This window comes from Onychomys torridus, chromosome 16, assembly GCF_903995425.1.
Source record: "Onychomys torridus chromosome 16, mOncTor1.1, whole genome shotgun sequence".
NCBI classification, from domain to species: Eukaryota; Metazoa; Chordata; class Mammalia; order Rodentia; family Cricetidae; genus Onychomys; species Onychomys torridus.
Window position 1 is genome coordinate 44,999,208 of NC_050458.1, and position 26,085 is coordinate 45,025,292.

General features: G+C 51.3%; 2 protein-coding genes across 2 annotated transcripts in view; both read right to left on the reverse strand.

Moving 5' to 3' along the window:
* Nptxr (neuronal pentraxin receptor) overlaps positions 1-11,135 on the reverse strand; it is a 36,920-nt gene extending 25,785 nt beyond the window's left edge. The window contains exons 1-2 of the mRNA XM_036207596.1: positions 11,098-11,135; positions 8,880-8,944 (exon numbers count right to left, since the gene is read on the reverse strand). Of these exons, the coding sequence (XP_036063489.1) occupies positions 8,880-8,944; positions 11,098-11,135 (103 nt within the window). The remainder of the gene's footprint in view (positions 1-8,879; positions 8,945-11,097) is intronic.
* Positions 9,062-19,304, reverse strand: Cbx6 (chromobox 6). Its single transcript, XM_036208588.1, has 5 exons — positions 19,062-19,304; positions 18,835-18,878; positions 18,617-18,682; positions 18,430-18,496; positions 9,062-14,168 (listed from the first exon to the last, which is right to left on the reverse strand). The coding sequence occupies exons 1-5, from the start codon at positions 19,128-19,130 to the stop codon at positions 13,170-13,172; spliced, it is 1,245 nt and encodes a 414-aa protein (XP_036064481.1). The 5' UTR covers positions 19,131-19,304; the 3' UTR covers positions 9,062-13,169.
* Positions 19,305-26,085: the final 6,781 nt, after the last annotated feature.

Genomic DNA, 26,085 nt, shown 5'->3' on the forward strand with positions numbered 1-26,085 from the left:
TCAAGGGATAGGAAGAAAGCACATTTTGCCCTACTGTGCAAGTCCACACTTTGAAGTGGGCACAAGGCATCCACTGGAGGTCTGGACTGGAGGGGGACAGCAGGTTGCAGAGGAAGTGATAGCTCAGAGTGACGTTTCCACACAGGGGTCACTTAGTCACAGATGCTGGTGGCTGGCTGGGAAGGAATGACTCACAGGCAGGAGGAATATGGTTTGGGCTTCCCAGGGAAAGGGGATGAGTCAGATAGCCTCAGGAGGCCACATGTGGTCGGGAGCTATGTTTTGAATGTGGGACCTAAGGGGTTCACACTGAGGTAGCACAGGATATTTGAGAGCAAGGACCCCGAGGTCAAGCGTTTTTTGGCTTCAACGGGGCAACCTGTCTCCAGCTTCAATGGCTGCACCATGGGGATTAATGGAAGACTCAAACGCATTATCAGAGCCTGGCACTCAGCAACCCCATGAAGAATGGGACCTCACTGTCCTTTCCTGGGTTTTTGTTTGTTTGTTTGTTTTTTGTGGGGATGGAGGTGTATACTTGTTAGTGTGGGTGTGTACACGTGTGCAGGTAAGTGTAATTGTGCAGAGACCAAACATCATCAGCCGGTGTCTCCTCAACCTTTCTCCACTTCTATATTTGTTTACAAATTACATCTATTTATTTGTGTATGTTCAGGTATGCATAGTCAAAGGACAAACTGGGGGAGCTTGATCCACTTTACTTTTTGAAAACGTACTTTCGAGGCAGGCACTTTATAGACTGAACTATCGCCCCAGACCCTTTCTGCATTTTATAGATAAGGAATCCAAGGCACCGAACAGGCAAGAGATGAGCCATGGGTTCTACACTGCTAGACAGTCTGGCTCCAGCAATCTTGTTATCGGGATGGTGTGAATGTTCAGCAGGACTGCTAGGGGCCCAAGCTTGGGGCTATCTCTCAGAAACCTGCCTGACAGGGCCTGGGACTTCTCTGGGCATTAAAGGGACTGTGTGCCGGGTAGTTCATAGTGAGCCAACCCTGACACATCCCACGCTGCGCATGTTCTCTCTTTAATGAGAGGAAGCCCTGTCCCCATTTGCCAGATAAAGAAGGAAGCACAGTCTGGGTAACTGACCTGGCTGAGGTCACAGAGGGCAGAGACCCCAGTCTGTCTTTTTTGCTGTCTTCAAGCTGTTTGTGGTGGCACTGGGCAGTGTTAGCTGCTCCCAAGCAGCTGGGACATCGAGCCAGATGCCAGGAGCAGTCCTATCTGACCACAGACCTGGAAGACCTGTCTTCTTAGTTACCATCTCCTTCCACACTCCCAGACAACCCAGCTTGCCAGGCAACCTGTTTTCCTCCACAGTAAAGGAACACTGAGGTCTGGTGAGAGATGACCAGCAGGTTCCCACTAGGCCACGTGAGTTTTGGACGAGGCCCTTCACGGCACCTGAGTTTGAGAAGCAGGAGGTGATGAGCTCCAGGAGGTAGCCGAGGTCTCCAAGGGAGCCAGGGAAATGACAACTGTGCTTGTGACCCCCCATCGGGGACAGGGGCATGCTTGCCTTTCCCAGAGTGCATCTTGGCTCTTTGCAAACAGCCAGGAGCCTCTGCTGTGACAGAGAATGCCTGGGACACCAAAGCCACTATTGCTCATGACCCCATCGTAGACCACAAAGCGAGAATGAGCAGAGGCCGTGGCAGGGGGTGTCATTATTTCCCAGAGCACAGAACCCCTGCCACCCAGCCTGTCCTGCTTCCATCAGCTCTCTGCTCTGTAGATCACTCCCCAGGCCCACTTACTCATAAAGGCCACAGCCAACCATCACAGGCCTTTGCCATTCTCTGAGCTCACAAAGCCTTTGGAAGGGGCAGAAAAGACTTTGGTCCCAAGTTTCTCTAATGAAGGCTCCATCCCAGCTGAGGGACAAGAGGGGACCTGGTCCCATCTAGCTTTAACTCTCAGATCAGATGTGGGGCTCTTGAGTGACGGCCTTTTGTTAGACTTTGTCACGCTGCCCTCAGATCTCAGTCCCACAGAGATGACAGACATCCGGGAGGCAGCTGGAGCTGGTGAACAACAGCAGCGACACACTTGGTGCATGGATGAAGCTGTGCTTCTCAGTCCTCTTCTTGGGAACTGATTTTGTTTCCAATGGAAAGCACAAAGCATGAAATTGAAGGTGGCCGCCGTGTTAATGTCATTCAGCCGTATTAAATGCTTTTGTGCTGTTTGTCCGCTTTCTGTGTTCTTATATGTGTGTACACATGATGAAGAGCGTGTATGTGTGGAGGCCAGAGGTTGACACCAGGCATCTTCCTCCATGACTCGCTACCTTTTGTTGCTGTTTTTTGGGTTTTTTTTTGTTTTTGTTTTGTTTTGTTTTGTTTTGTTTTTGAGATAGGGTTTCTATGTGTAACAGCCCTGGCTATCCCGGAACTCACTCTGTAGCCCAGGCTGTCCTCAAACTCACAGAGATCCACCTGCCTCTGCCTCCCAAGTGCTGGGATTAAAGGCCACCACCACTTGGCCCACTACCTTATTTTTAAAGCACTATATTTCACTCATGTTGTGTATGTGTGTATGATGTATGTACGTATGATGTGTGTATGTGTGTATTATGTGTGTATGTAGTCCATAGGCCATGAACACCATGGTGGAGAATGGAGATCAGAAAGCAACTTTATGGAATTGCTCCCCTCCTTCCGCTTTACATGGTTCAGAAGAGGTCAGGTTTGCCTGGCAAGAGCCTTACCTTCTGAGCCAGCTCACTGGCCCTTCGCCTTATATGATTTTTTAAAGATTTCTTTTATTATGTGTACGTCTGTATGTCACAAGTGTGTAGGTACCTGTGGAGACCAGAAGAGGATGTTGAATCCTCTGGAGCTGGAGTCACAGGTGGTTGTTAGCCGCTTGATGTGGGTGCTGGGAACCAAACTCAGGTCCTCTGGAAGAGCAGGAAGAGATGTTACTGGGTCATCTCTCCAGCCGTGTTCTCTACCTCATCTTTTGAGACAGGTCTCCCACTGAACCTGGAGCTCTTTGATTTAGTCAGTCTGGCTCCGAGTGAGCTCCAGGGACCCACCTGTCTCCAACTCCCCAGAGCTGGGCTCACAAGTGCTCCTCAATGCATTCTGCTCTGCCCTGGCTGCTAAGGATGGAAACAGATTCTCAAGCTCAAATGGCAATTACATTACTGTCTATGCCACCTCCTGAGGCCTCTTGTTTATTTTTGAGGCAAGGCCTTAGTAGCTCAGGCTGTCCTTGAACTCTCTATGTAGCCAAGGTTGACCTTGAAATCCTGATACTCCTGCCTCTACCTCCCAAGTGCTGGGATTCTAGGCATGAGCCACCACACTCAGCTGCTTTTATAATGCCATATTACCACCACCTTTAGAGCTCTTCCCCTGCCCAAAGTGCCCCCCCCCCCCCATCCCATTCTACAAAAGTATCTCAGTACAAGCGGAGTCACACAGACTTTGTCCTGCTGCAGCTGGCTTGCTTTGCCTACCATCCAGTCCTCAAGGGCCTTCCCTGTTGTAGCTTGTAGCAGACTTACCTTCCTTATCAAGGCTGAAGAGTGTCCTACTGTAGTAGATATCACATTCTACATCCTCACTCACCACTGATGGCCCCTGGGTTACTTCTACATTTTCGTGTTGCTATTTGTGCCATTCTTGGTCTGAGGAAACACTTACCACTTGAAGATCTTGCTTTAGAGTTCATCAGAAGAAAGACTGCAGATCCTATGGTGATTCGCTTTAATTTTTGTTTTGTTTTGTTTTTCAAGACAGGGTTTCACTATGTAGTTCATCTGTTTTTATTTTGTTGAGACAATGTATCTAAGTAGCCCGGGCTGTCCTGGAACTCACTCTGTAGACCAGGTTGGTCTTGAACTCACAGAGATCCGTCTGTCTCTGCCTCTCAAGTGCTGGGATTAAAGGTGTGTGCCACCGCCACCAGGCTAGTTTTAACTTTTTAAGCATCTTCCACGCTGTTTTCTAAAGTAGTTGGGAGGTCCCCCCTCCCCCTTTTCGACAGAGTGTTGTGTAGCCCAGGATTGGCCTGGAACTTGATATGTAACCCAGGATGATCTGAAACTTCTGATCCTCCTGCTTCCATCTCCTGAGTGCTGGGGTCGCAGGCCTGCACCATGCATACACCACTGCACCAGGCATGACCACACCAGGCATACACCACTACACCAGGCATGCACCACCACACCAGGCATGCACCACCACACCAGACATGCACCACCGCAACAGGCATGCACCACCACACCAGGCATGACCACCACGCCAGGTTGATGCAGTGCTGGGATCAACCCCAGGGCCTGTTCGTTCTGGGAAAGCACTCTACCCACTGAGCGACACAGCCCAGCCCTCACTACAGTTGTACTGGCATCCCCCTAATGGTCACTGATGCAGACCATGCTGGGCCTCCTGGACTTCTGCATATTCTTCCCTCTTTGGAGAACTGTCTGTCCAAGTCCTTTGTCCATTTTGTTGTTCATCTGTTTTTATTTTGTTGAGACAATGTATCTAAGTAGCCCAGGCTGGCCTGGGAGTCTCAGTCTCCTGCCTCAGCCTCTGGAATACTGAGATTATAGGTGTGCTCTGCCATGCCTGGAACAGTTGTTATTCAGGATTTATTCATTTTTGTTATTATTTTATCATTAAGTTTTAAGAATTTTCTGGGGGCTGGAGAGATGGCTCAGAGGTTAAGAGCACTGGCTGCTCTTCCAGAGGACTTGGGTTCAATTCCCAGCACCCACATGGCAGCTCACAACTGTAAGTTACACTCCACTTCCAGGAGATGGCACCCTCACACAGACATACATGTATGTAGGCAAAACACAAAAACACATAAAATAAAAATAAATTATTTTTAAAAAGCTTCTGTGTGTTCTGGGTATTGACTTTTTATCAGATATTTGATTGCCTTTTTTGGCCCCTTTGAGGGTTGATATTTTACTGTCAACGGTATTTAAAATTTTTTTAGACCTGGGTGTTAAAGTGTTTAGCTTTCATATATGTCTGTGCACCATGTGTATGCAGTGCCCTGAGAGACCAGAAGAGGGCGCCAGATCCTCTGGAACTGGGGCTCTGGATGGTTGTGATCCACCATGTAGGTAGTAGAAACCGAACCTGGGTCCTCTGCAAAAGCAGCCAGTACTTTTAACAGTTGATCCATTTCTCTAGCTCCCAGGATTTTACATAGTTCATCTAAATACTGTGTACTAGATGACTATACCACTGGGGCTCCCTCAAAGTTTTCCAGCTGCCTTGTGTGTCTACCTCTTAAAGATCCAATTTCATTCTTTTGCAAATAGATGGTTTCATTCATTGAACAGACAAATGGTCTGGGGATGTGGCTCAGTAGGTAGAGCACTTGCCTTGCATGCACAAGGCTTTGGGTTCCATGCCCAGCACCACATAAACCAGATGTGGTGGTACAGGAATTCAAAGTCATTGTTGGCTACACCGCAAATTCAGTACAGCCTGTCTAAAAGGAGATAAGAAAGCTCTTCTGCCGTTGACTAGGCTGGGTACCTTTGTAAGAAGTCATTTGACTAGGATTAACCTGCAGCTCAGAAAGTACAGGTGCTTGCCATGCAAGTCTGAGGAACTGTTTGTTCCCCAGGACCCACAAGGTAGGAAAGAACCAACTCCCAAAAGTTGTCCTCTGACCTCTACATGCACCCGTGGCACACAACAAATACACACATGTAAACAAATCACTTGACCTTATAAATGAACATTTCTGTCTGGGCCCTCTGCTCCCTGTCCCGTTAGCCTATCTTTATACCACAGTGCCCTGGATACTGCTATTGACTTTTGATCCAATAATATTATCCGTGATGCCAATTCTTAAAATTTTACTGAGATTTGCTTTATGTCCTGTTTGGTACAGACATGTTAATTTTTGAAATCCTCAATGAATACTTAAAAATATGTTGGGAGCAGATCTGGCAGAGTAGTTCTAGAGTCTCAAATTCAGGTAGGGAGGTAGGAAGATCATATTCAAAGCCCACCAGCATTACAGAGTGTGTTTAAGGCTGGTCTGGGCATCTAAGTGAGACCCTGGGTCAAAACTGGGCCAGGGATATAGCTCAGTGATAGGGCACTTTCCAGACTCTCAGAAGTGCTGGGTCCCAAACCCTTTACCACTTTATGTCTGTCTTTGTGCCTTTGCTGTGTATTGCCATTTGGCTTGTGACCTCATGGGTACCAGCACTTTCTTCAGAGAGAATCCCATGTGGCCTATGCGGTGGGCACAGCGCTCCAAAGAGACTTTCCTCTGCTATCCCCACTTGCTCTATGGTGTCCTCCACCCCGGGTTTGTTTTTTATATTAACTTCTCAATTTGAGAGTTCTGGGATTGTGTGAAAAATACAAGTTCGCACTTTTAACTTCATGCCAGCAAAGGTTTAGAGTTACTATCTCTCCAGAGAGGAGTCTTTTTGTGTGTTTCTGGCAGAGTCAGGAATGAGCCGAGTCCCCCAGCACTGCCTCTGCACAGAGGTGACCCCTGGCTTGGGCCCTGGTTGTTGAATCCACAGTTCAAGCTCTTTAGCTACCAAGGTCCCCAGAGGCCAACGTCTTGCCTCAGTTCTGTCCCCACAAGTGCCACCCCACCACCCCACAGCCTGCCCACAGGACCACATCTACCTGCTGCTCAGATATTTTGTTTTTTCTTTGTTTTTGGTCTCCAGTGTAACCTGGCTAGCTCAGTCATTAGAGCATGAGACTCTTAATCTCAGGGTTGTGGGTTCGTGGCCCACATTAGGCGCCAGATGTAGTACGTAATCTAATTGGTTTTATAATAAAAATCCTGGAGCCATATATTGGGGTAAATGCTGAAAGATCAGAGAGACAAAGGAACAAGCCACTGCCACGTCTCACCTCTAGGACTCCTCAGCCTGAAAAAGCTTCAGCCAAAAGGCTTTAGTTCCTGTCTCCTCATGCCTTATATATCTTTCTCCACCCACAATATCACTTCCTTCTTAGTGCTGGGGTTAAAGGTGTGTGCCACCACTGCCTGGCTCTCTTTCTCTCCTAGACTGAATCAATCTCATGTAGTCCAGGGTGGCTTTGAACTCACAGAGATCCAGACGGATCTCTGCCTCCTGAGTGCTAGGATTAACAATGTGTGCCACCACTGCCTGGCATCTATGTTTAATCTAGTGGCTTCTTCTGTTCTCTGATCTTCAGACAAATTTTATTAGGACACACAATACATCACCACACTCCAGGGATTTTCTTTTAAAAATATCTTAGAAACTTGAGTATTTAAAAAGATGCCTGTGGCTTTTTACCTAGTGTCTCTAATATTTTGTATTATTACAGAAGGTTCTAGCCATCGTGCCCCAGACTAGGGATCCACCCTCTGGACAAATTTTGGGGACCCCCCGAAATACCTCATCTCATGTGCCTCACGTTACTCAGCTGCTCACAATGATGGAAGGCATGAGCTCGGGAAGGGGACAAGGGGTACCATGGCTGACACTTGAGCTGCCCAGTAGTAGCCTCTAGAATGAAAATCTAATCCCTGGTGGTCTCTGCAAGATGGGTGATAACAGTACTGAGGAGCACTGGGAACAGACTTCAAGGCTCTCTCCCGTGGTGCTTGGGTCGGCAGGAACTGGCTCAGCCTCAAAGCCATTTATAAATATCCCCCTGGGGCTCTCTGCCTAATTTCCCTCTCAAGGTGTTCCGAACTGAATAGACTAGCCATATCTCCTTACCTCTTTGTAGAGGCTGTAAGTTAACACCAGATGTGTTTCTCTGTCACTGTCCACCTTAATGTTTGAGACAGGGTCTCTCATTCAACCCCGAGCTCACCAATCAGCCTAGACAGACCACCCAGCCAGCCCTATGGATCCTCCTGTCTCTACCTCCCTCGTCCTGGGATTACAGGCTAAGGAGCACAGGGGCTGCAAGGCGGGGAGGCATGGAAGAGGCTGGACATGGATATGATAGGGATGGAGTGGGAAGTGAGGGGAATGATGCTATGCCACACCTAACCAATAGGTGTTCATGGAATGTGCTGGATGGAGCCTGGGGGGCGGGGGTGCTGCAGCTCACCAAGGGCAGTGCTGAAGTATGTCTGAGGCTGCTGTCTGTTCATGTCCTCAGGGATGGCTCACGGGATTGAGAAGTGTAAAAGACCCCACTCTGACCACACTGTGCCAAACTGCAGGGAGCAGCAGCCAAGGCAGCCATGGATTCCCTCAGGTCTACGTGCCCCAAGGCTCTAGAGTGACAAGACAGTCGTGGACCTCTTCCTTTCTGGGTGCTGGCCCCTAGCTCTCCACTCCCGCCACGTGCCTACTACTCAAGACCCATATTTCCAAGAACAGTAGGCCTGTGTTCCCGGCCAAGTGCCTTTTGGACCTACAGTTCATGCTGGCTGGGGAGTTGGGAGGGCTCTGCAAGGGTTGAGGGTCGACCCAGTGCTGACACTATCCTCATAGATGATTCTCTACCCTCAGTAAGTTTTTAGATTTACTTAAAAAAAACAAAAAGAAAAAAAAGGTACATGTATGAGTATCTATGCATGTATATGTACATGAGTGGGTGCGGGTGCCCTTGGAGGCCAGAGGCATCTGATACCCCTGAGGCTGGAATTACAGATGACTGTGAGCCACCCTACATGGGTGCTGGGAATCGAACTTAGGTCCTCTGCAAGAGCATTATATGCTCTTAACCTCTAAGCCATCTCCAGCCCCTTAATTTATGTGTGCGTGTGAAGCTCGTGTAAGGGTAAATAAAGCATGTCACGCCCTGAGTGTGGAGATGAGAGAGCTTTGTGGAGTTGGTTACTCACCTTCTCCTTTTATGTAGGTTCTGGGGCTTGAACTCGGGTTGCAGAGTTTCACAGCAAACGCCTCTTACCTGCTGTGCCCCCTCGGCGACCTGGGTCTGCTGTTGGCCCAGCACAGTGGCTCACACCTGTAATCCTGGTTTAGGAGACGAGTATGAGGCCAGTGTGGGTTTAGAGACCATTTCAAAAGAAGAAACACTGCCATGGGAACCAGAAGAAATGAGGCAGACACACCCCATCCAGGGGGCTGGGATTAGCTTCGGAATGTGACAATTTATTTGGGGGTGAGAGAGGTCTCACCCCCTTTTCCTGGCATCGATACAATATTGAAGAGCAGCAGAACAAATCGAACGAGACAGAGTGATCAGCACGAGCCCGCCCTCCCCTGGCCCAGAACCTACCCAACACATCCACATCCAAAATAAGCCACCTTCCCCACCGGAAGTCCTTCCCAAGGGGTAGGGCAGACTGGGGCCCCCACCCCTTCTTCGTCGGTCCGCTAGCTTTACCATGTTCCCGCCATTAACCACTGGAGGCAAAGTTTAACCAGCTGGGCGCTGGATGGTTGAACCACAGACAAAGAAAGACACGTCATTCTTAAAACTCAAGAGAAGAGAGACAGTGCCCGTCCCCAGATATAGAGCTATGTATGTATATTTTATATATATATATATATAGAATCCATTCGTGCGGTTCATCAAATGAGCTTCTCAAAAATTAAAACAAACTTATAAGATACATATTTCTTTAGGCCTTTGTGTCTTTAAGTTAAAACCAACGAAAAGATGCCTGCTTTGCTCCTCAGCACAGGGGTGCCCAGCACTGGACCCCTTCCACCTGGCCTCTTCAGACCCTCTGGCTCCATCACCTACTGATGCTCTACATACAGTGGGAGTGGAGTCCTGAGTCCTTTAAGGACGGAGGGACCTATAGGCTGGGAAGTGGGGTCCTTGGCCCCCACCTAAGCAGCTGCTCTTGCTTCTCGGTGGTGGCTGTCAGAAGGGGTGTTGAGACCCCACTCTCTGGGCTTTCTGAACCAAGAGGAGAAGCAGACAGAACAAAAGTAAAACCCTTAAATTTTCTCTTATCTTTTACAAAGTGATTCCTTGAACCACAGAAGCCCCAGAGAGGCCACCTTGGCCTAGTGCACTGGAACCCAAGGGCAGAGCTGACCAGACTGGGTTCCGTCATCCATAGAAGTGCAAAACAAAACAAAGGAGGAAAAAAGCCAACCAACCAAACCAGAAAAGTAAGGGGAAGGGCTGTGGCCTCTCAGGTCCCCAGAGGCCAGAAAGGCTGGCCTAAGCCCAGACTGACCTCGTTTCTGCCAGGGCTGAGTCTCTAGCCTGGGCAATAGCCATCCCCAGAGTCCCCACCTTTCCCTTTCAAGGTCAGGGCAGTCTGGGCTCTAAGCCCTCCAGCAGCACCCCAGTGAAGTGACTTAGCCTCCTTTGAAAGAGACCACGCCTCCCGTTCCACCCCCTCCCACTGAGGCAAGGGCGACTTGACCAGAGGAAGGAGGCTCATTTTGCTCCCTTGGGGGCTGTGGGCAGCTGGACTCCCCAGAGTGCTTTGTATGGAGGTCTTGCTGCTTTGTACAGCCCTCTCCCAGAGGGACTCACTCAACAGGAATGGGTCCCAACCTTCCATCTCAAAACCCAACAAGACCCTGGGGACTACTCACCTACTCCCATTTCCTGGCAAGTGGGTGGGAAGGGTGCATTTACAGGGCATGACCGTCAGAGGGGGTCATTTCACATACAAAAATAAAGCACACCGGACTGCAACTTCCGCTTGGTAATTAGGCAAACAAAAAGCAGCAAGGGTGGGGAGGGCCTGCAGCAGGCTGATGGTGCAAGGCTGTGTGGGGTCTGTGTGGAGGCCGAGGCCTCTCACTCCAGGCTAACCAGGAGAGGGAAGAAAGTTTCTGCTCACCGGCAATCCCATGCCTTCCCCGCATCCACAGAGGGGGTAACCCCATCAGCAGCTTTCTGAAGCCTTGCATCCCTTTTCAAACCAGGGGAACTTAAAGGTGTCTCTGGGTCTTTAGGGTGACGGTGGAGTTACTGGGAACCAGAGGACCCAGCAAGGTAGTGAAAAGTAAAAGCGTGTGGATGAGGAGTCTTCCTTGGGGAAAAGCACAGTGAATCCAGTCCCCAAGGCATCCCACGACCAACACCTGCCTGTCCCCTGAGCTTCCTGCTAGTTCCCTGGGGACTGGCTGTCCCCCTTCCTCTCAAGCAAGGACTGGAGTGGAAGTCTGTTCCTAGGTCACCAGAGAAGACTTACCATGCCTGCTGCCGAGGATGGAGGGCAGCCATGGCCATCTCTATGGTGCCTTCACCCTGGGACCCACCAGCTAGCTCAGGCCTCCACCTTACCCTAACATTGCCACCTCACCCGTGCAATCGCTGTGTTCCTATGTTCTCTTTAAATAACTTTCTTCCTCCACCCCACTCTTAGGGATCCCACAATATTTTTTTTCTTTTTTTTTTTTTTTAACTTTTTAAAATTTTTTTCTTTTTTTTTTCATTTTTTGCAAAACTAACTCTTTCACGTTCCTGTCATAAAATCACCTCTGAAAACACAACTTCTTTACAAAAAAAGGTCACAAATGACACAGACTCTCAGAAAACACATTTCTATGGTCTCCGCAAACACCTGTAACTGGCACCCAGGTGGTGGCTCACCTGGGGAAGGGGGAGGGGGAAATCGCCTCTGGGGACAGAGGTGAAATACCAGCCCTTATTTGGGGGAAAAGCCAATTGGCACTTGGACGGTATTGGGGTTAACACAGGGTAAGGCGGGACCTGGACTGTGGCCCCCAAACCCTGTGAGGACCCCTGTTTCATACCCTGGGGGAAGGAGGGCTGGGGCTGTGCTGCAGACCCTGGGAGCGGGGTGAGAAGGAAGAACGTCTTCTCCTAAGACCAGAATACTTGTCCTCAGGTCAGCTGGTTCCGCCTTTCACCATGCTCTGAGCAAGGTACCAGGGCCATGTACACCAGGAGCCAGCCAGCTCAGGCTACACACAGGAACATACCACTCAACATCCAAGTGAATCCCAGGCCAAGGGGAGGCCAGTGGGGTCCCTAGTGACGCCTGGAGACAGGCGTCCTCCCTCTCCCCACTGGCCCGCCCACTCTCCTGGTACCTGGCCTGAAACTGGGGCTTTGGTCTCTGCCATTGGCGAGGATGCCTCGGTTTCCTAGCAGCAGAGGACAACGGAGGCTGCCCAAGGCACCCAGAGTCTTCCAACAGGCTAGAAGGCCAGGAAGCTCAGCAGTTCAAAGCCAGCCAGGTGGGTGGGAGAAATCAAAGACCCCTGGAAGGTCTCTAGGCCTTCTCTCCTCCACACCTCTGCAATGAGGGAGGCTGGATCTGGACCCTCCCCCAACACAGTCCCACCATGCTGGCCACAGTGTGAAGGGCCTGAGGGCTCCATGTCCCCCAGGAACCTGGGATTGGAGGAGAGGCCTGTGGCTTCCACGACAAACCACACAGACCCGACTGTGCCAGGCCTGGCTAAGGCAAGGGAGGCCACGCCTTCAGCGACCCTGTTCTGAGGAACCGGTAAGGGGTGTTGCAGGAAAGCCTGAAACCCTGCTCCCAGCACACACATGGATCCACTCGAGAACAAGCCAAGGGTAAACACACATGCACAGCCAGAAGTTTCCACAGCAGGTTCCTCCAGCACCTTTGGTAGAAAACGGAGGAGGCCTTCAGATGCCCAGAGGCTGCGGCAGGGTGCCATGTCTGCCAGCCCCTCCACCTTCAAAGGGGGTTTTGGATAGAGACAGGGTGTGTGGGACACAAGATCTGCGTGGGCCTGGTCCAGATATAGGCAAGCAGGGAAGAGGGCCTCTGGCCCAGCTGCTGCCACCCTCAATAGTGTGGTGAAGAGGGGCCTCATTCCGGCCTCATCCTTCACTCAGTCCCAGGTGGCACTAAGAGATTGTGCCCACCCTAGGTGGGAATCTCCTAGGGGCCCTGAAGCCGCTAAGATAGCACCAAGGCCGAACACTGCACACACAGCAAGAAGCAAGCTAGGAGAGGCAGGGTAGGGTGTGGGTGGGACCTGAACCCCAAGTTCTTGGGCTTCCCCAGAAGCCACCTACTGGGCCCTACCGGCACAGTCAGGGACAGTGCCAGGGACACCAGGGAGCAATTCTTCCTTCCTGTGCCCTACCAGAACCCTAACCAGGTCCAGGACTACCCAGCCCCATCCCTAGGTCAACACCAAGCCATTTGAGGCAAGCAGAGCACAGGCAAACGGGTCTGAGGGCAGGGACGGGGTGGGAGCACAAAGATGACTCCAGGAAGGAGGCACCCCCCCAAGCCTCCCTCCTTGGGGAAGCCCCTCACTTGCTTGGCCCGGTGCCACCACCCCCCGCTGCAGCACCTGCCACCCCAGCAGCCACCTTCTCGAAATCCTCAGGGCTGCAGAATTCCTTGATGGTCACGGTCAGGAGGTTGCTGGTGACATCTGTGACCACTACATTGGAGCACGGCGACATCTCGGGGCGCCAGTCCCCAGCCTCGGGCTCGGAGGAGCAGGCACCTGTGGGCTCCAGGGCTGTGTGGAGCGCCTGGCCGGCGGCAGCAGTGGCATCGGGAGGCGCCCGCTGGCCAGTGGCAGCCGCCTCGGGAGGGATGGACAGATCGAGCACCTCCGGCTCTCGCCAGTTGGGAGCAGATCGGCTCATGGTCTCGGGTAGTAGCTTGGGTGGTGCATCGTCTGGGTCAGAGGACTGCAGTGTGGGTGAGGGGCAGCCGGAAGAGCTGGAGCTGTGTGCGTCATAAGGGGCAGCTGCTGGGGTGGCCATGAGCAGCCCAGGCCCGGAGGAGGCCACATCAGCCTTGCCCGCGGTAGGGGGCGCCAGAGGGGCGGGCGGGGGCTTGTACAGCGCAAAGGTGCCAAACTTCATGTGGCGGATCTGGGTGCGCAGCATGCTTTCGCTGAACTTCTTGCTCTTCCCAATGACCCGGTTCCGCGATGGGACTTTGGGGCGGGCAAGCGCCCCTGCACCCTGCGCAGGGCTGCCTCCTCCCGGACCCTTGTCAATCACCTTCAGGTTCAGGATGATGCGGTTCCGCTTGGGCTCCCGGGGCTTCACCTTGCGGTTGATGATGCGCACCGTCTCAGAAAAGGGCGAGATGGGTGGGCGCAGGCCAGGGCTGCCCCCTTGTGGGTCTGGTCGTGGCAGGGGACGGCGGGACATGCGGTGGCAGCGGCGGATGTCTTTCTTTAGCCGGTGCACCGCGGCACTGGAGTGCAGCTTGGGCGAGGAGGCGCTGGCGCTTGGCTTGACAGAGAAATGCACATCACTGATGCGGAGGGCCTCCGCCTGGGCCCGGGCCTGCGGGCAGAGGGGCATGGGTGGGACCTCAAGACTCATAGCAACCCCTGGACACCTCTAAGCCAGATAGCCCTGAGCTCAGTCAGCATATATTCAGGAGACTACTCAGAACAATCAGTGACTTAGGACCCTTCAGACACACACACACACACACACACACACACACACACACACACACACACACAGGTCTGGGAGGTGGGAAGGGAGGACGCAGCTCAGATGGAAGAGTGCTTGCCTAGCATGCATGGGCCCTCGGTTCCCCAGCACAACATAACATAAACCTGTCGCCTGGCATAATGGAGCAGCACTCCATAAATGGAGGCAGGTGGATCAGAAGTTCAAGGTTATCTTCAGCTACACAGTCTGTTTGAGGCTAGCCTAGGTTACACGGCACTCTTTTTTTTTTTTTTTAGATGCGGACCGAACCCAGGGCCTTGTGCTTTCCAGGCAAGTGCTCTACCACTGAGCTAAATCCCCAACCCAAAGGCACTCTTAAAAAAGAAGAAAGGAAGCCACAACTTGTCTACAACCGGAGCCAGGCAATTCTTAAGGCGTGGTCTTTTTCACTACCACTACATGTGCATGGGGGGGGGGGGGTTGCTGCTCCAGGCCACTTTGCTAACTCAGCAACAATGACAGGGACCCTGTGAGAGAACCAACCCTCCATGAAGGATCCCAGCCAAGCCCGGGACTCTTCCAAGGGCCAATTCTTGAGGACAGAAGTAAATCCTCTCTCCTCCTACCTCCCAGCCCCACCCGACTCCACAGATGACCATCACCTCTAGAGAGGCCCTTGCCCCAGCCCCTAGGCCTGCCTCCCTGCCCTCATACCTGGGGATCCTAAATCCTATACCCAGAAGCCAGCCTAGGCCTTTGGTGAAGACAAGACAACCAAGCGGAGTTATGTGTGAGCTCTGAAAAGCCCCAGGGTTCAACAGCTACCTCATGGGAACCCCACTCCAAAGGCTCTTGGAACTCTGGTTCCACGCTGACCCACCCCCTGCCAGAAGACTTAGAATGGACAGTAGACACGTACTTCTCCATGGCCAGCCCTTCCTTCACTGAGAAGGATGAACAGCCGCTCAGGTCTACTCTGAATGGCACCCCTCCCAGAGCTGCTGCTGTCTCTAGAGACACAGGTGGCTCAGCAGGAGACCAGACCCCACCAGACACGGAAACCCAGCAGTTCCTGAGGCCAGGGTGGGACACTGGCTGGGGACAGAGAGCGGCAGAGCTGACGGCTGTGGCTAAACATGGGAGTAGGGAAGGATGACGAAGAGTTCGGAGTTTAATACTCCGCCTCCAGCCCGGCAAAGCACCTGGTTAGGTTGTGACTGCTTTCATCTAGTTGGGAGACTTTTGGGGCAGAGGAGGGATTCAGTCTCATGGTTGATCTGCCAGGCCCCCCCAGGAGCAATCTGTGCTTGGGAGAGCTCCCCATTTCCAGTCCCCACACACCGGATGCTCAATCAACACAAAGACATAGCCTGTATACGAGCCTAAACTGTCCCCGTCAGCTCTGCACCCAGGCTGGGGCCTCCCTGTCAACACTCACCGACACTAGGTGGCAGCACTCAGGTAGGAACAGCGCTCCCGGAGCGCCTCTCCAGCCAGCTGAGTTCGACAAGGCCCCTTCCCAGCCACATCCCCAGGGGAGTTAATGGATCTCTTCAGAAACGAAGGTCCGGCATTCACTTGCTACATCTCACCTCAACTCCCCGACCTGTTCTGTTTTTAATGTGTATGTGCAGAGGCCCACATTAGCCAGAAAAGGTCGTCCGATCTCTCGAAGCTGGAATTACAGGTGTTTGGGGGTCGGCCCCTCTGGTAGGGCAATGGACTGAGCTGCTGAGCCATCTCCCCAGCCCCCACACTGACTTGCTAGGTCCTACAGAAGTCCAGAGGCTCCACACAGTAGGAGGATGTGTACAAACAGTGGTCTGACCTCATCCTCTTTTTCTGTGCTCTCCACATGGGTCCTGCCACAATGTTCCCCTTGACCATTAAAGCACCTGCTGACCACACATCTGGAGGCAGCCAGTACTTGGGACAAGCCAGTTACCTGTAGGTGCCAGGCTTCTGAGAAATCAGATTTCCCTAAAGTATGCATTCAGACTGTCTATAAGAAACAGCTCCCACTTTACAAAGTCTAAACAGTGTTGCATAAGATACAATCCTTGGGCTGGAGAGATGGCTCAGATCAATGGCTGCTCTTCCAGAGGACCCCGGTTCAGTTCCCAGAACCCACAAGGCAGCTCACAACTGCCTGCAACCCCAATTCTGAGGATCCTCTTCTGGCCTCCATGGGCGCCGGGCATGAACACGGCACACATACATGCAAACCCTCACATATTAAAAAAGAAAAAGGTATGTATTTTCCTCAGGCTGAGATGTTCTGACAACAGGACCTGGGTCTGCCTAGTGAATTTCAAACATCACTGCAGAGAACACAGTCAGTGCACCCTGACAAGTGGCCCCAGGGTTTGGGATGCACCACAGACAGCATCTGGACACTGCCGATAGCTCTCTGTGATGGAGGGCAAATTCTTGACCTGTTTTCTTTTCCTGGGTGTGAAATGGGGATAGACCGGCAATCTGAAAACAGCTTCCATGTCGCTCAGTATATAGTTCCTGGCAGAAAATGGTAAGTGCATTTTGTTGAACTGCCTCCTAATCACAAAGCAACAGGTCCAGCCCAAGCTACCTCTACATCCCTTCACAAATATGTCCTGCTGTTTCTTAAATGCTGGATTAAGATGCTACCGTGGGCACCTCTGCCCCCTGCACCAGCGCCTCTCAGCCACTTTCCTGTAGGTGTGTTCAACTTCACTCAGAACTATTTCCATCTGTGAAATGGGGACAGTACTCCCAACTCCACTGGGATGTTGAGGATATTAAAGGAGATGATTCAGGCAGAGGACTCGGCGCTGTTGGGCCCGTGGGCAGCCCAGAAACTTACAACTTTTAAGAAAAGGGTATTTTGAGAATTGATACCCAAGCTCATTGCCGCCTTGGCCACTAGAGGGCGCTCCAGCTGCGCTGAGGAGCTGTCAACACAGCCCACCAGTCTTCCAGCTGCTCCGCCCACCCCTCCCCACCCGCAAGCATCAGGGTTAAGGTTGCTGCGTTAATGCCTGAAGATGCACCGCCATTGGGGGCGGGGAGTGCGGTGCAAAACTATAGAATTTTAGAAACCAAAATTTTTGTTTCCACTTTTGCTTTTGGTCCAAGGCTAACCCTTACGCACAGTCCGTTGGCTGGGAGTGCAGGGCCGAGTCACCGGGACTGGTCCACCCCGCCCCCACCGAGCATGGAGTGCTTTGGACAAACTGGAGATTACGAGGTTTCGCATCTTGCAGTCTCTTCTCCAAGGAGCCCTTCCTGTTCTTCTGGTGCCAAATTTGTTGGGAAGAAAATCTGAGGCATCCCTAGTCCATTAGGGGAACTACGGTGGCCTCACGAGGCCACCCGCAGCCTTCCTTGCCTTAAGTGGACAACAGGGGTCATCTTGCTTTCCTCGTGCCAGGCTCTGTTCTTCCCTCATCAAAAAACAAAACAAAACACCCCTAACTCTCCAAGATGGCTTCCTCTGAAGTTCTTTGCTCCCTCGCCAATGCAAACAGGCTATGTTTCACCATGCCCCACCCCATCTTCACTGGACCTCCAGAAATACCAGGATTGGGGGTAGACAGACTCAGGACCCGAAAGCTGGTAGTCCAGGGTGGATTTGGATGATCAGACTCAAATTGAAGTTATGTAAGGTCAAATTCAAACTGGGCCCCAAGTGCTAGGGGAAAGGCACAGAATACACTCTAGGAGAGGTGAGCAGCTACAGGGCAGGAAGGTGGGTGGCTTGCCAGGAGCTGAGCCTATACTCACTAGCTCCAAGGCGCTAACACACACAGTACAGGCCAGTGTGTTTAAGGCTGGGGGAGATGAAAAGCAGAAAGAGCTTCCTGGTCACCTCCTCCCGTGAGTATGCCCCGACCTGCCTCACCCACTCGCTTCCTGGAGCCCATCCCCACCCCCGGTCCCGGGTTTCACCCCTGATTACCCCACTCCCAGGCCCCTCTGGCTGGGCTGGCTGCGGCCTGCTGCCAGGGAATTGTCAGGGACTCACAACCACCCCCTGCCCAGCTGGGGCCCCTCTGGAAAAGCCTGCCCTCCTAGGCAGCGGCGGGATCTGTCCCTCCCTTGCAGGCCCTGTGCTGAGCCCTGGCTGGGGGCCCAAGAGGGGGCTGCTGGGGCTGGGCCAGGTTACCTTTAGGAGGAAAGTTTTGGGTTTGGGTCCTCTCTTCTTGGGCCCATACAGCTCACGTTCCCTTTCCCTGCAGCCAAGAAACGCCAAAAATTAAGAGTCCCTTCCCGGGCCCCACTCCCCGGCCCAGCCCGCTTTTCCCGCTTCCCTGCACGGCGCCCCACCGCGCCGGCCAGCCTCCCCAACTCACTTCTGCTCGAAGGCTGCGATGAGCCTCGAATCCAGAATGTTCTCCTCCGGCTCCCAAGTGCTGTACCTGCCGAGTCACGCGAGCAGAAAAGCAAAATGAAAACCCAAGGGGCAGAGGCACACCTCGAGGACGCAAGCACGCAACCCCCCCCCCCCAAGGCCCAAGTGCCTTCTTGCCGCCTCCCGAGCCCCCCACGCCACCGACCCCACGATACTCACTTGATCGCCCACCCCTTCCATTTCACCAGGTACTCGATGCGTCCCTGGAAAACAGAAAGGGAAAAAAAAAAAATAGGGGGTGGGGGTGGGGAGGATGCAGGGACGCGAGGAGGCGGCGGCGCGGGGGTGGCCGAGGGAGCCGGGCTAGCGGGACCGCTGCGCCCCGAGGGCCCGCGGGCTCCGACACGGCCGCGGGGAGCGCAGGGCCGCCCGGGCCGAGAGCTCACCTTGCGGATCCGGCGTTTGATGATGGATTCGGCCGCGAAGACCCGCTCTCCCACTGCAGACAGCTCCATCTTGCTCAGAGGCACCCACAGCCCATAATACTCCCTGCTCCCGCGGCCGGTGCTGCACCGCTCGCGCACGCGCCCCAGCGCTCAGGCCCCCGGCGGGCGGGCGCTCGGCGGGGCGCGTGCTCGCGTTCCAGCTGCGGGCCGTCACGTGACGCTCGGGGCCTGAGCTCCGTTGCCAGGACCTCCCCCTCCCCCGGGGCGGTTGCTAGGGAAAAAGAGCGCTCGCGGGGCGGGGGCGCGCGCTGGCTCTTAAAGGGGCCTGTCCTCTCCGCCGCAGTCCTGGCAGGAGACGGAGGGATGCCTGGCTGGTGCCAGGCCGGGTGAGGTGCAGTGCAATTTTACATTGTCCTGCTTCATCCTGAAGGGCCAGGATCCCTGCCACCTCCTACCCTCCTTTTAATTCCTCATGCTAGAATTGCCAGGCCCTGGACAGAGAAGTGCGATGAGTCCCCGAGTCTGCAGGCGCTGTGCATCCTCCTGCAGACGTTTGCAAACAGTTAAATATGATACAGCAGAAATGCATTCGCTGCAGCTTTGCCAGGCCTTGTGGGGATTTCTTTAATACATCACCCCATCCATTATTTATGTATTCGTGGGAGTGTGGTTTTGTAACCGGTTCAGATGAGTTAAAACAAAAACGCCACCGCAGGGAAGGGGGGGGTGGTGGAGGCGGAGGTGACCCAGGTCAGCCGCGACCGCGGTCTTGCGCAGCACCTGCAAGCTGACCTCCAGGGCGGTGTGTTAAGAGGAAGAGGTCTCGGAAGAGAACCTCCCTGCAGCCCCGATTGAGTCCAAAGAGGGCTTTCTTTGGGTCACTCAGCAGAACCCGCCCTCGTGGTCAAATCTGTTTTCGGATTTCCAGGCCGCAGGCCACACCACTAACCTACAGGCCACAGACGCCCGCCATTGAACCCGGGGAGGCGCAAGCGAGATCTGGAGCTGTCCCTCAAGGAAGAAGCCCGCCTTGCGAAACCCGCCTCTTGAAGCCTTCCATTCCATTTGTTTTGAAATTATTTAATCTTATTTTCCATTAGGCCAATGGTCTCGTTCTTTGCAAAACAAAAATATTAAACACAGATATAGAAGTCAACAGTCCATAACCGGCATAAAACCATTAGGATCTTCTAGCCCTGTTCTTCCCCTAAACCCAGGCCTGCATGAATATGCACACACACACACACACACACACACACACACACGCACACGCACACACACGCGCACACACACGCACACATCACCCACGCGTAGAGTACAGGTATATACATTCTATATATTTAAATGTTTAAGCAACATAGGGTTGTATTATTTACACTGTTCTGGAGTTGCTTGCCTCCCTTGATGATACTAACACAGATTTTGCCCCCTTCGCTCGATGTCTTAAGGCTGGCCTGGGTGGGGGATGGGTATTTGTAAGAGTCGGGATTATCTTTTGATTCCGGGATCGGCTTATTAGGAAGGGTGTGTACACATCTCTGCTGCAACACCATTTCTTGAAGGAGCAAATCCACCATATCCAAATCTCATTTTTTCATTCCTGCACCACTAAAGATATATATATATATATATATATATATATATATATATATATTAGATTGACTGAAATCCTTCTGCCCCCTCAAGATGTTTATGCTACTGAGAAAGTGCTGGCGTGCTGGCAAGCCTGAAGTGACCTTTGCCTGAATAGAGAACTGACCTAGGGTGTCGTGAATGAACAGGTAGCTTGTATGTGGGGGTGTTGGTGCAATCGTGCAGGCTGAGGAGGCCACAGGATGGAGAACGTGACCATCAATCCACATATTGGATCATTCAGCAGCCTTTGTGACACCCCCACCGCTGCCCTGTGAAAGCTGCAGAAAAGAGCCCAGTCCAGTGAGAAGGTGTCCACCACACAAGCGGATAGTTCCACAACAGAGGTGGATGAGCCTCATGTTGATGCTCTAACAAATAGCCCCAAATGTATCCGCCTAAAACGACACACTCTGGAGGACGGAAGTCCTAAGTCAGTGTCACTGACATCAAGGCTGAGGGAGCTTGGCCTCAGCTGGCTTCTAGAAGCCAGCTGTCACTCCTTGGCACATGGCTTTGTTGCTCAACTCTTTAATCCTGTTACCACCACTGACCACCCTTCTGCTTCTTAAAACGGACTCCGTGGTTGTGTTGGTCCAAAGTAATCTCCCAGGGGAAGCAATCTTAATCCAATCACAGCACCATCTCTTCCCCTACAGTCCACATCCCCTCTCTGCATCTCAGTTTTCTCTGTTTCACATTTTTCCCCTTGCATTTGTGTGTGTGTGTGTGTGTGTGTGTGTGTGTGTGTGTATGTTTGTGTCTCGGTGTGTGTATGTCTCTGTGTGTGTATGTCTGTCTGTGTGTGTGTGTGTCTGTGTCTCGGTGTGTGTATGTCTGTCTGTGTGTGTATGTCTGTAAGTGTCTGTGTGTGTCTGTGTCTCCATGTGAATGTATGTGTGTGTGTGTCTGTGTCTGTGTCTTGGTGCGTGTATGTCTCTGTGTGTGTGTGTGTGTGTGTGTGTGTGTGTGTGTGTATACAAGCATATGAGTACACATTCATATGGAAACCAGAGGTTGACATCAGGAGTCTTTCTCGGTCATTCTCTACCTTATATTTTGGGACAGAGTCTCTCAACTGAATCTGAAGCTTGACTGGCCTGAAAACCCCAGAGATCTTCAGTGTCTCTGCCCCCACCCCACCCCCTCTAACCTCAGTGGTTCTCAACCTTTCCAATGCTGCGACCTAATGCCGATCCTCATGTTGTGATGACCTCCAACCATAAAGTTATTTTGTTGCTACTTTATAACTGCAATTTTGCTATTGCTATTGGCCTGGAAGAAGCAAACTGCCACACTTCAGAGAGAGATGGTTCCAGGAATGGGGCATGGTTCCTAGAAACAGAGGACTTCTTTTTTATTTATTTATTTATTTAATGTGCACTGGTGTTTTGACTGTATATCTGCTGTGTGAGGATATTGAAGTTACAGACAGTTGTGAACTGTCGTGTGCGTGCTGGGAATTGAACCTAGGCCCTCTGGAAGAGCAGCCAGTCTCTTAACCACTGAAACATCTCTCCAATCCCTAAATGGAGGACTTCCGTCCTATAGTCCCAGGCAATGAAATGTGTCAGTATCTCTGGAGCTTGGTGTAGGCCCCTGAGCTTTTGAATGAGAACACAGCCTTGCTGATACCTTGACGCCAGTCTTGGAGAGCAGAGCACAGACTCGTTTGTCGACCGGTAGGTGTAGATGTAATAAGCTGCGGTTGCCTTCACCACTAAGTTTCCACACTCATGGACGGGAACATAGACTCTGCCTCGGGACGGAAGGAACCACAAAGTCACATTGTGAAGGGGCCCTATACAGTTTGAATGAGAGCGGCCCTCCATAGACTCGTGTGTTGGAATGATTAGGAAGTGTGGCCTTGCTGGAGGAGATGTGTCATTGTGGGGAAGCTCTGAGGTTTCAAAAGCTGGCACCAGACCTAGTCTCTCTCTGCCTCCTTCTGTGGATAAGGTGTGAGCTCTCAACTATTCCTGCCTGCCTGCCTGCCTGCCTGCCAACATGCTTCCTGCTGTGGGGATCATGGATTCACCCTCTGAAGCTGCAAGCAAGCCCCTAGTAAATGCTTTCTTGGATAAGTTCCCTCGGTCATGGTGTCAAGGCCTAAGTCTCCCTCACAGCAATAGAACAGTGGCTAAGATGGGGACTCGGGCTTATTATAATAACAAAATAATATATAAATAATAATAACAAAAGTAACGGTTGGTGGTGGCCTTGAAGCCCAGCACTCGGGAGACAGAGGCAGGAGGATATCTGTGAGTTCAAGGCCAGCCTGGGTTACAGGGTTCCAGGACAGGCTCCAAAGCTACACAGAGAAACTCTGTCTCAAAAATAGATAGTAATAATAATAATAATAATAATAATAATAATAATAATAATAACAAAAGTAGGTCCCAATTTGGGACATAGCTCATGTTAAAACTGATGAGGTCTCTCTGGGGGCGGGGACTCCTTTTACAATGCAGTATTTGGGGGACCCTTCCTTTGTGACCTCCAGCTGCAGATGCTGTGTCCTTAGCCTTTGGCCCACGTGAGTGCTTTGACGTCTGGTAGACAAGCGAGGGAACAGATGTGCACAGATCCCTATGCAGGAGGTGGGAGGGTCACCTGGGGCAGGGAAGGAGTGGCAGATGCCCTCATACCCGCTGACTTTGAGCAAGGTCAGAATCAGAAAAGCAAGACGATCTAGGGGCCTGCGGGTGGTTCAGCAGGTAAAACTGTGGCCAACATCCCACTAAAGTGCTGACCGCCAAGCCTAACAGCCTGATTTGATCCCCAGGACTTGCATGGTGGAAGGAGAGGACTGACTTCCATGGACTGTCCTCTGACCTCCACATGAGAGGCATGGCCCACGTGCACACAGAAAAATAATCAAGTAAATGTTTTAAAAATTCAGAAAGGGGCTAGAGAGATGTCTCAGAGGTTAAAAGCACTGACTGTTCTTCCAGAGGTCCTGAGTTCAATTCCCAGCACCCACATGGTGGCTCACAACCATCTGTAATGAGATCTGGCGCCCTCTTCTGTATACATAATAAATAAATAAAAATAAAATAAAATAAAACAAAAAACAAAAAAATAAAAATTCAGAAAGAGGAGCCGGGTGGTGATGGCACACGCCTTTAATCCCAGCACTAAGGAGGCAAAGCCAGGTGGATCACTGTGAGTTCCAGGCCAGCCTCGGCTACCGAGTGAGTTCCAGGAAAGGCACAAAGCTACACAGAGAAACCCTGTCTCAAAAAAAAAAAAAAAGAAAGAAAGAGAGAGAGAGAGAGAGAGAGAGAGAGAAAGAAAGAAAGAAAGAAAGAAAGAGAAAAACTAAAATTTAAAAAAAAAAGATGTAGCTGAAAAGATGGCTCAGTGGTTAAGAGCACCAACTGCTCTTCCAGAGGTCCTGAGTTCAATTCCCAGCAACCACATAGTGGCTCACAACCATGTATAATAGGACCTGATGCCCTCTTCTGGCATGCATGCATGTAATATAAGTAAAATATAGTAAATAAATATTTTTAAATCCCAGCACTCAGGAAGTAGAGGCAGGTGGATTTCTGAATTTGAGACCAGGTTGATCTACAGAGTGAGTTCCAGGACAGCCAGGGCTACTCAGAGAAACCCAGTCTCAAAAAAAAAAAGAAAGAAAGAAAGAAAGAAAGAAAGAAAGAAAGAAAGAAGAAAAGAAAAGAAAAAAAAAGAAAGAAAGAAAGAGAAAAAAGGAAGATCTGTAGCTCCCCAGGGCCTATGGAAAGTTTGTTCCAAATTAATCACTGAATGAGGCGTCCCCTCCTCGTGACAGAAAGCAGAGCCTTGTGCTTGGGAACTGCAGGCCGTGGGTCTTCATCCTACATTCAAAATCAGGTCCAGAGGGCTACAATATGGGACCCAGTGGGCCAACTCAGCCCATAAGCCATCATCACCCTCACCAAAAGCTGGAAGATGCCATGCTTCTGATTTACATGTTAGCTACACAGTGCTGTGCATCACCTAGTACCTGTCCAAGCAGTGAGCAGCCCTTGATTGGTCCTCCAAGGGGTCTGGTACATGCATTATCCATCAGTGTTCACACACGTTGATCATTGGCTCAAGACTGTGGGGTGCAGCAGAGCAATGCTAACTCCCAGGCACTTCCTGCTTCTGTCTTTGTGAGCTTTATTATTTTGGGTGTGGCCTTGAGAGGAGGGCAACAGGGCTGTGAAACACAGCATAGGGGTTGGGGGTTAAAATGATCCAGGGGATCTGGGCAGAGCATTCATGTTCCTGTGCAACAGTGAGACATCCCATGCATCTTTTAAAATATAATTTCATATATTCCCTGCGTGTATGTCTGTGTACCACATGTATGCCTGCTGTATGCAGAGACCAGAAGAGGGTATTAGATCCTTTGGAATTGGAGTTACAGATGGTTGTGAGCTGCCATTTGGTGTTAGGAATTGAACCTGGGCCCTCTGGAAGAGCAACCAATGCTCTCAACCGCTGGGTCATCTCTCCAGCATCTCAGCTCGTGCATCTTTATGGTTCTGCACATTCCAAACTGGTACTCACTCCAGGCCCTTGGCATGTGCTATTCCCTTCTATTAGCTGATGAGATACCATGTACATTTCCTTCAGATGGATGCATGACTTGATTCTTTCTTTGAGATTATAATATAATTACATTATTTCCTCTTTCTCCACCCCACATTCTCCTTGGTTTTTTTTGTTTTTTTTTCAAATTCTTTCCTCTTTTTCTTTTTTCTTTTTCTTTTCCAGAGCTGAGGACCAAACCCAGGGCTTTGTGCTTGCTAGGCAAGCGCTCTACCACTGAGCTAAATCCCCAACCCCATAAAATAAACTAGTTTTTGTTGGTTTTTTGTTTTTGTTTTTGTTTTTGTTTTTTGAGACAAGAGTTTCTCTGTAGTTTTGGTGCCTGTCCTGGATTTCGCTCTGTAGACCAGGCTAGCCTTGAACTCACAGAGATCCACCTGGCTCTGCCTCCCAAGGGCTAAGATTAAAGGCATATGCCACCACCGCCCAGCCGATTTTATTTTATTTTTTAAGATTTATTTATTTATTATATATACAGCATGTATGACTGCAGGCCAGAAGAGGGCACCAGATCTCATTACAGATGGTTGTGAGCCACCATGTGGTTGCTGGGAATTGAACTCAGGACCTCTGGAAGAGCAGTCAGTGCTCTTAACCACTGAGCCATGTCTCCAGGCCCCCTCCCCCCACCTCTTTTTCTTAATATTTTGTGTGTGTGTGTGTGTGTGTGTGTGTGTGTGTGTGTGTTCCCTGCTCAGTCTGAAAATGTTACTTGTATGTATGTTTTCAGGGCTGACCATTTGACAATGGATAACCATTTGGTGTGCTCTTCCCTGGGGGAAACTATCTGTCCCACTCAGCATTTCTT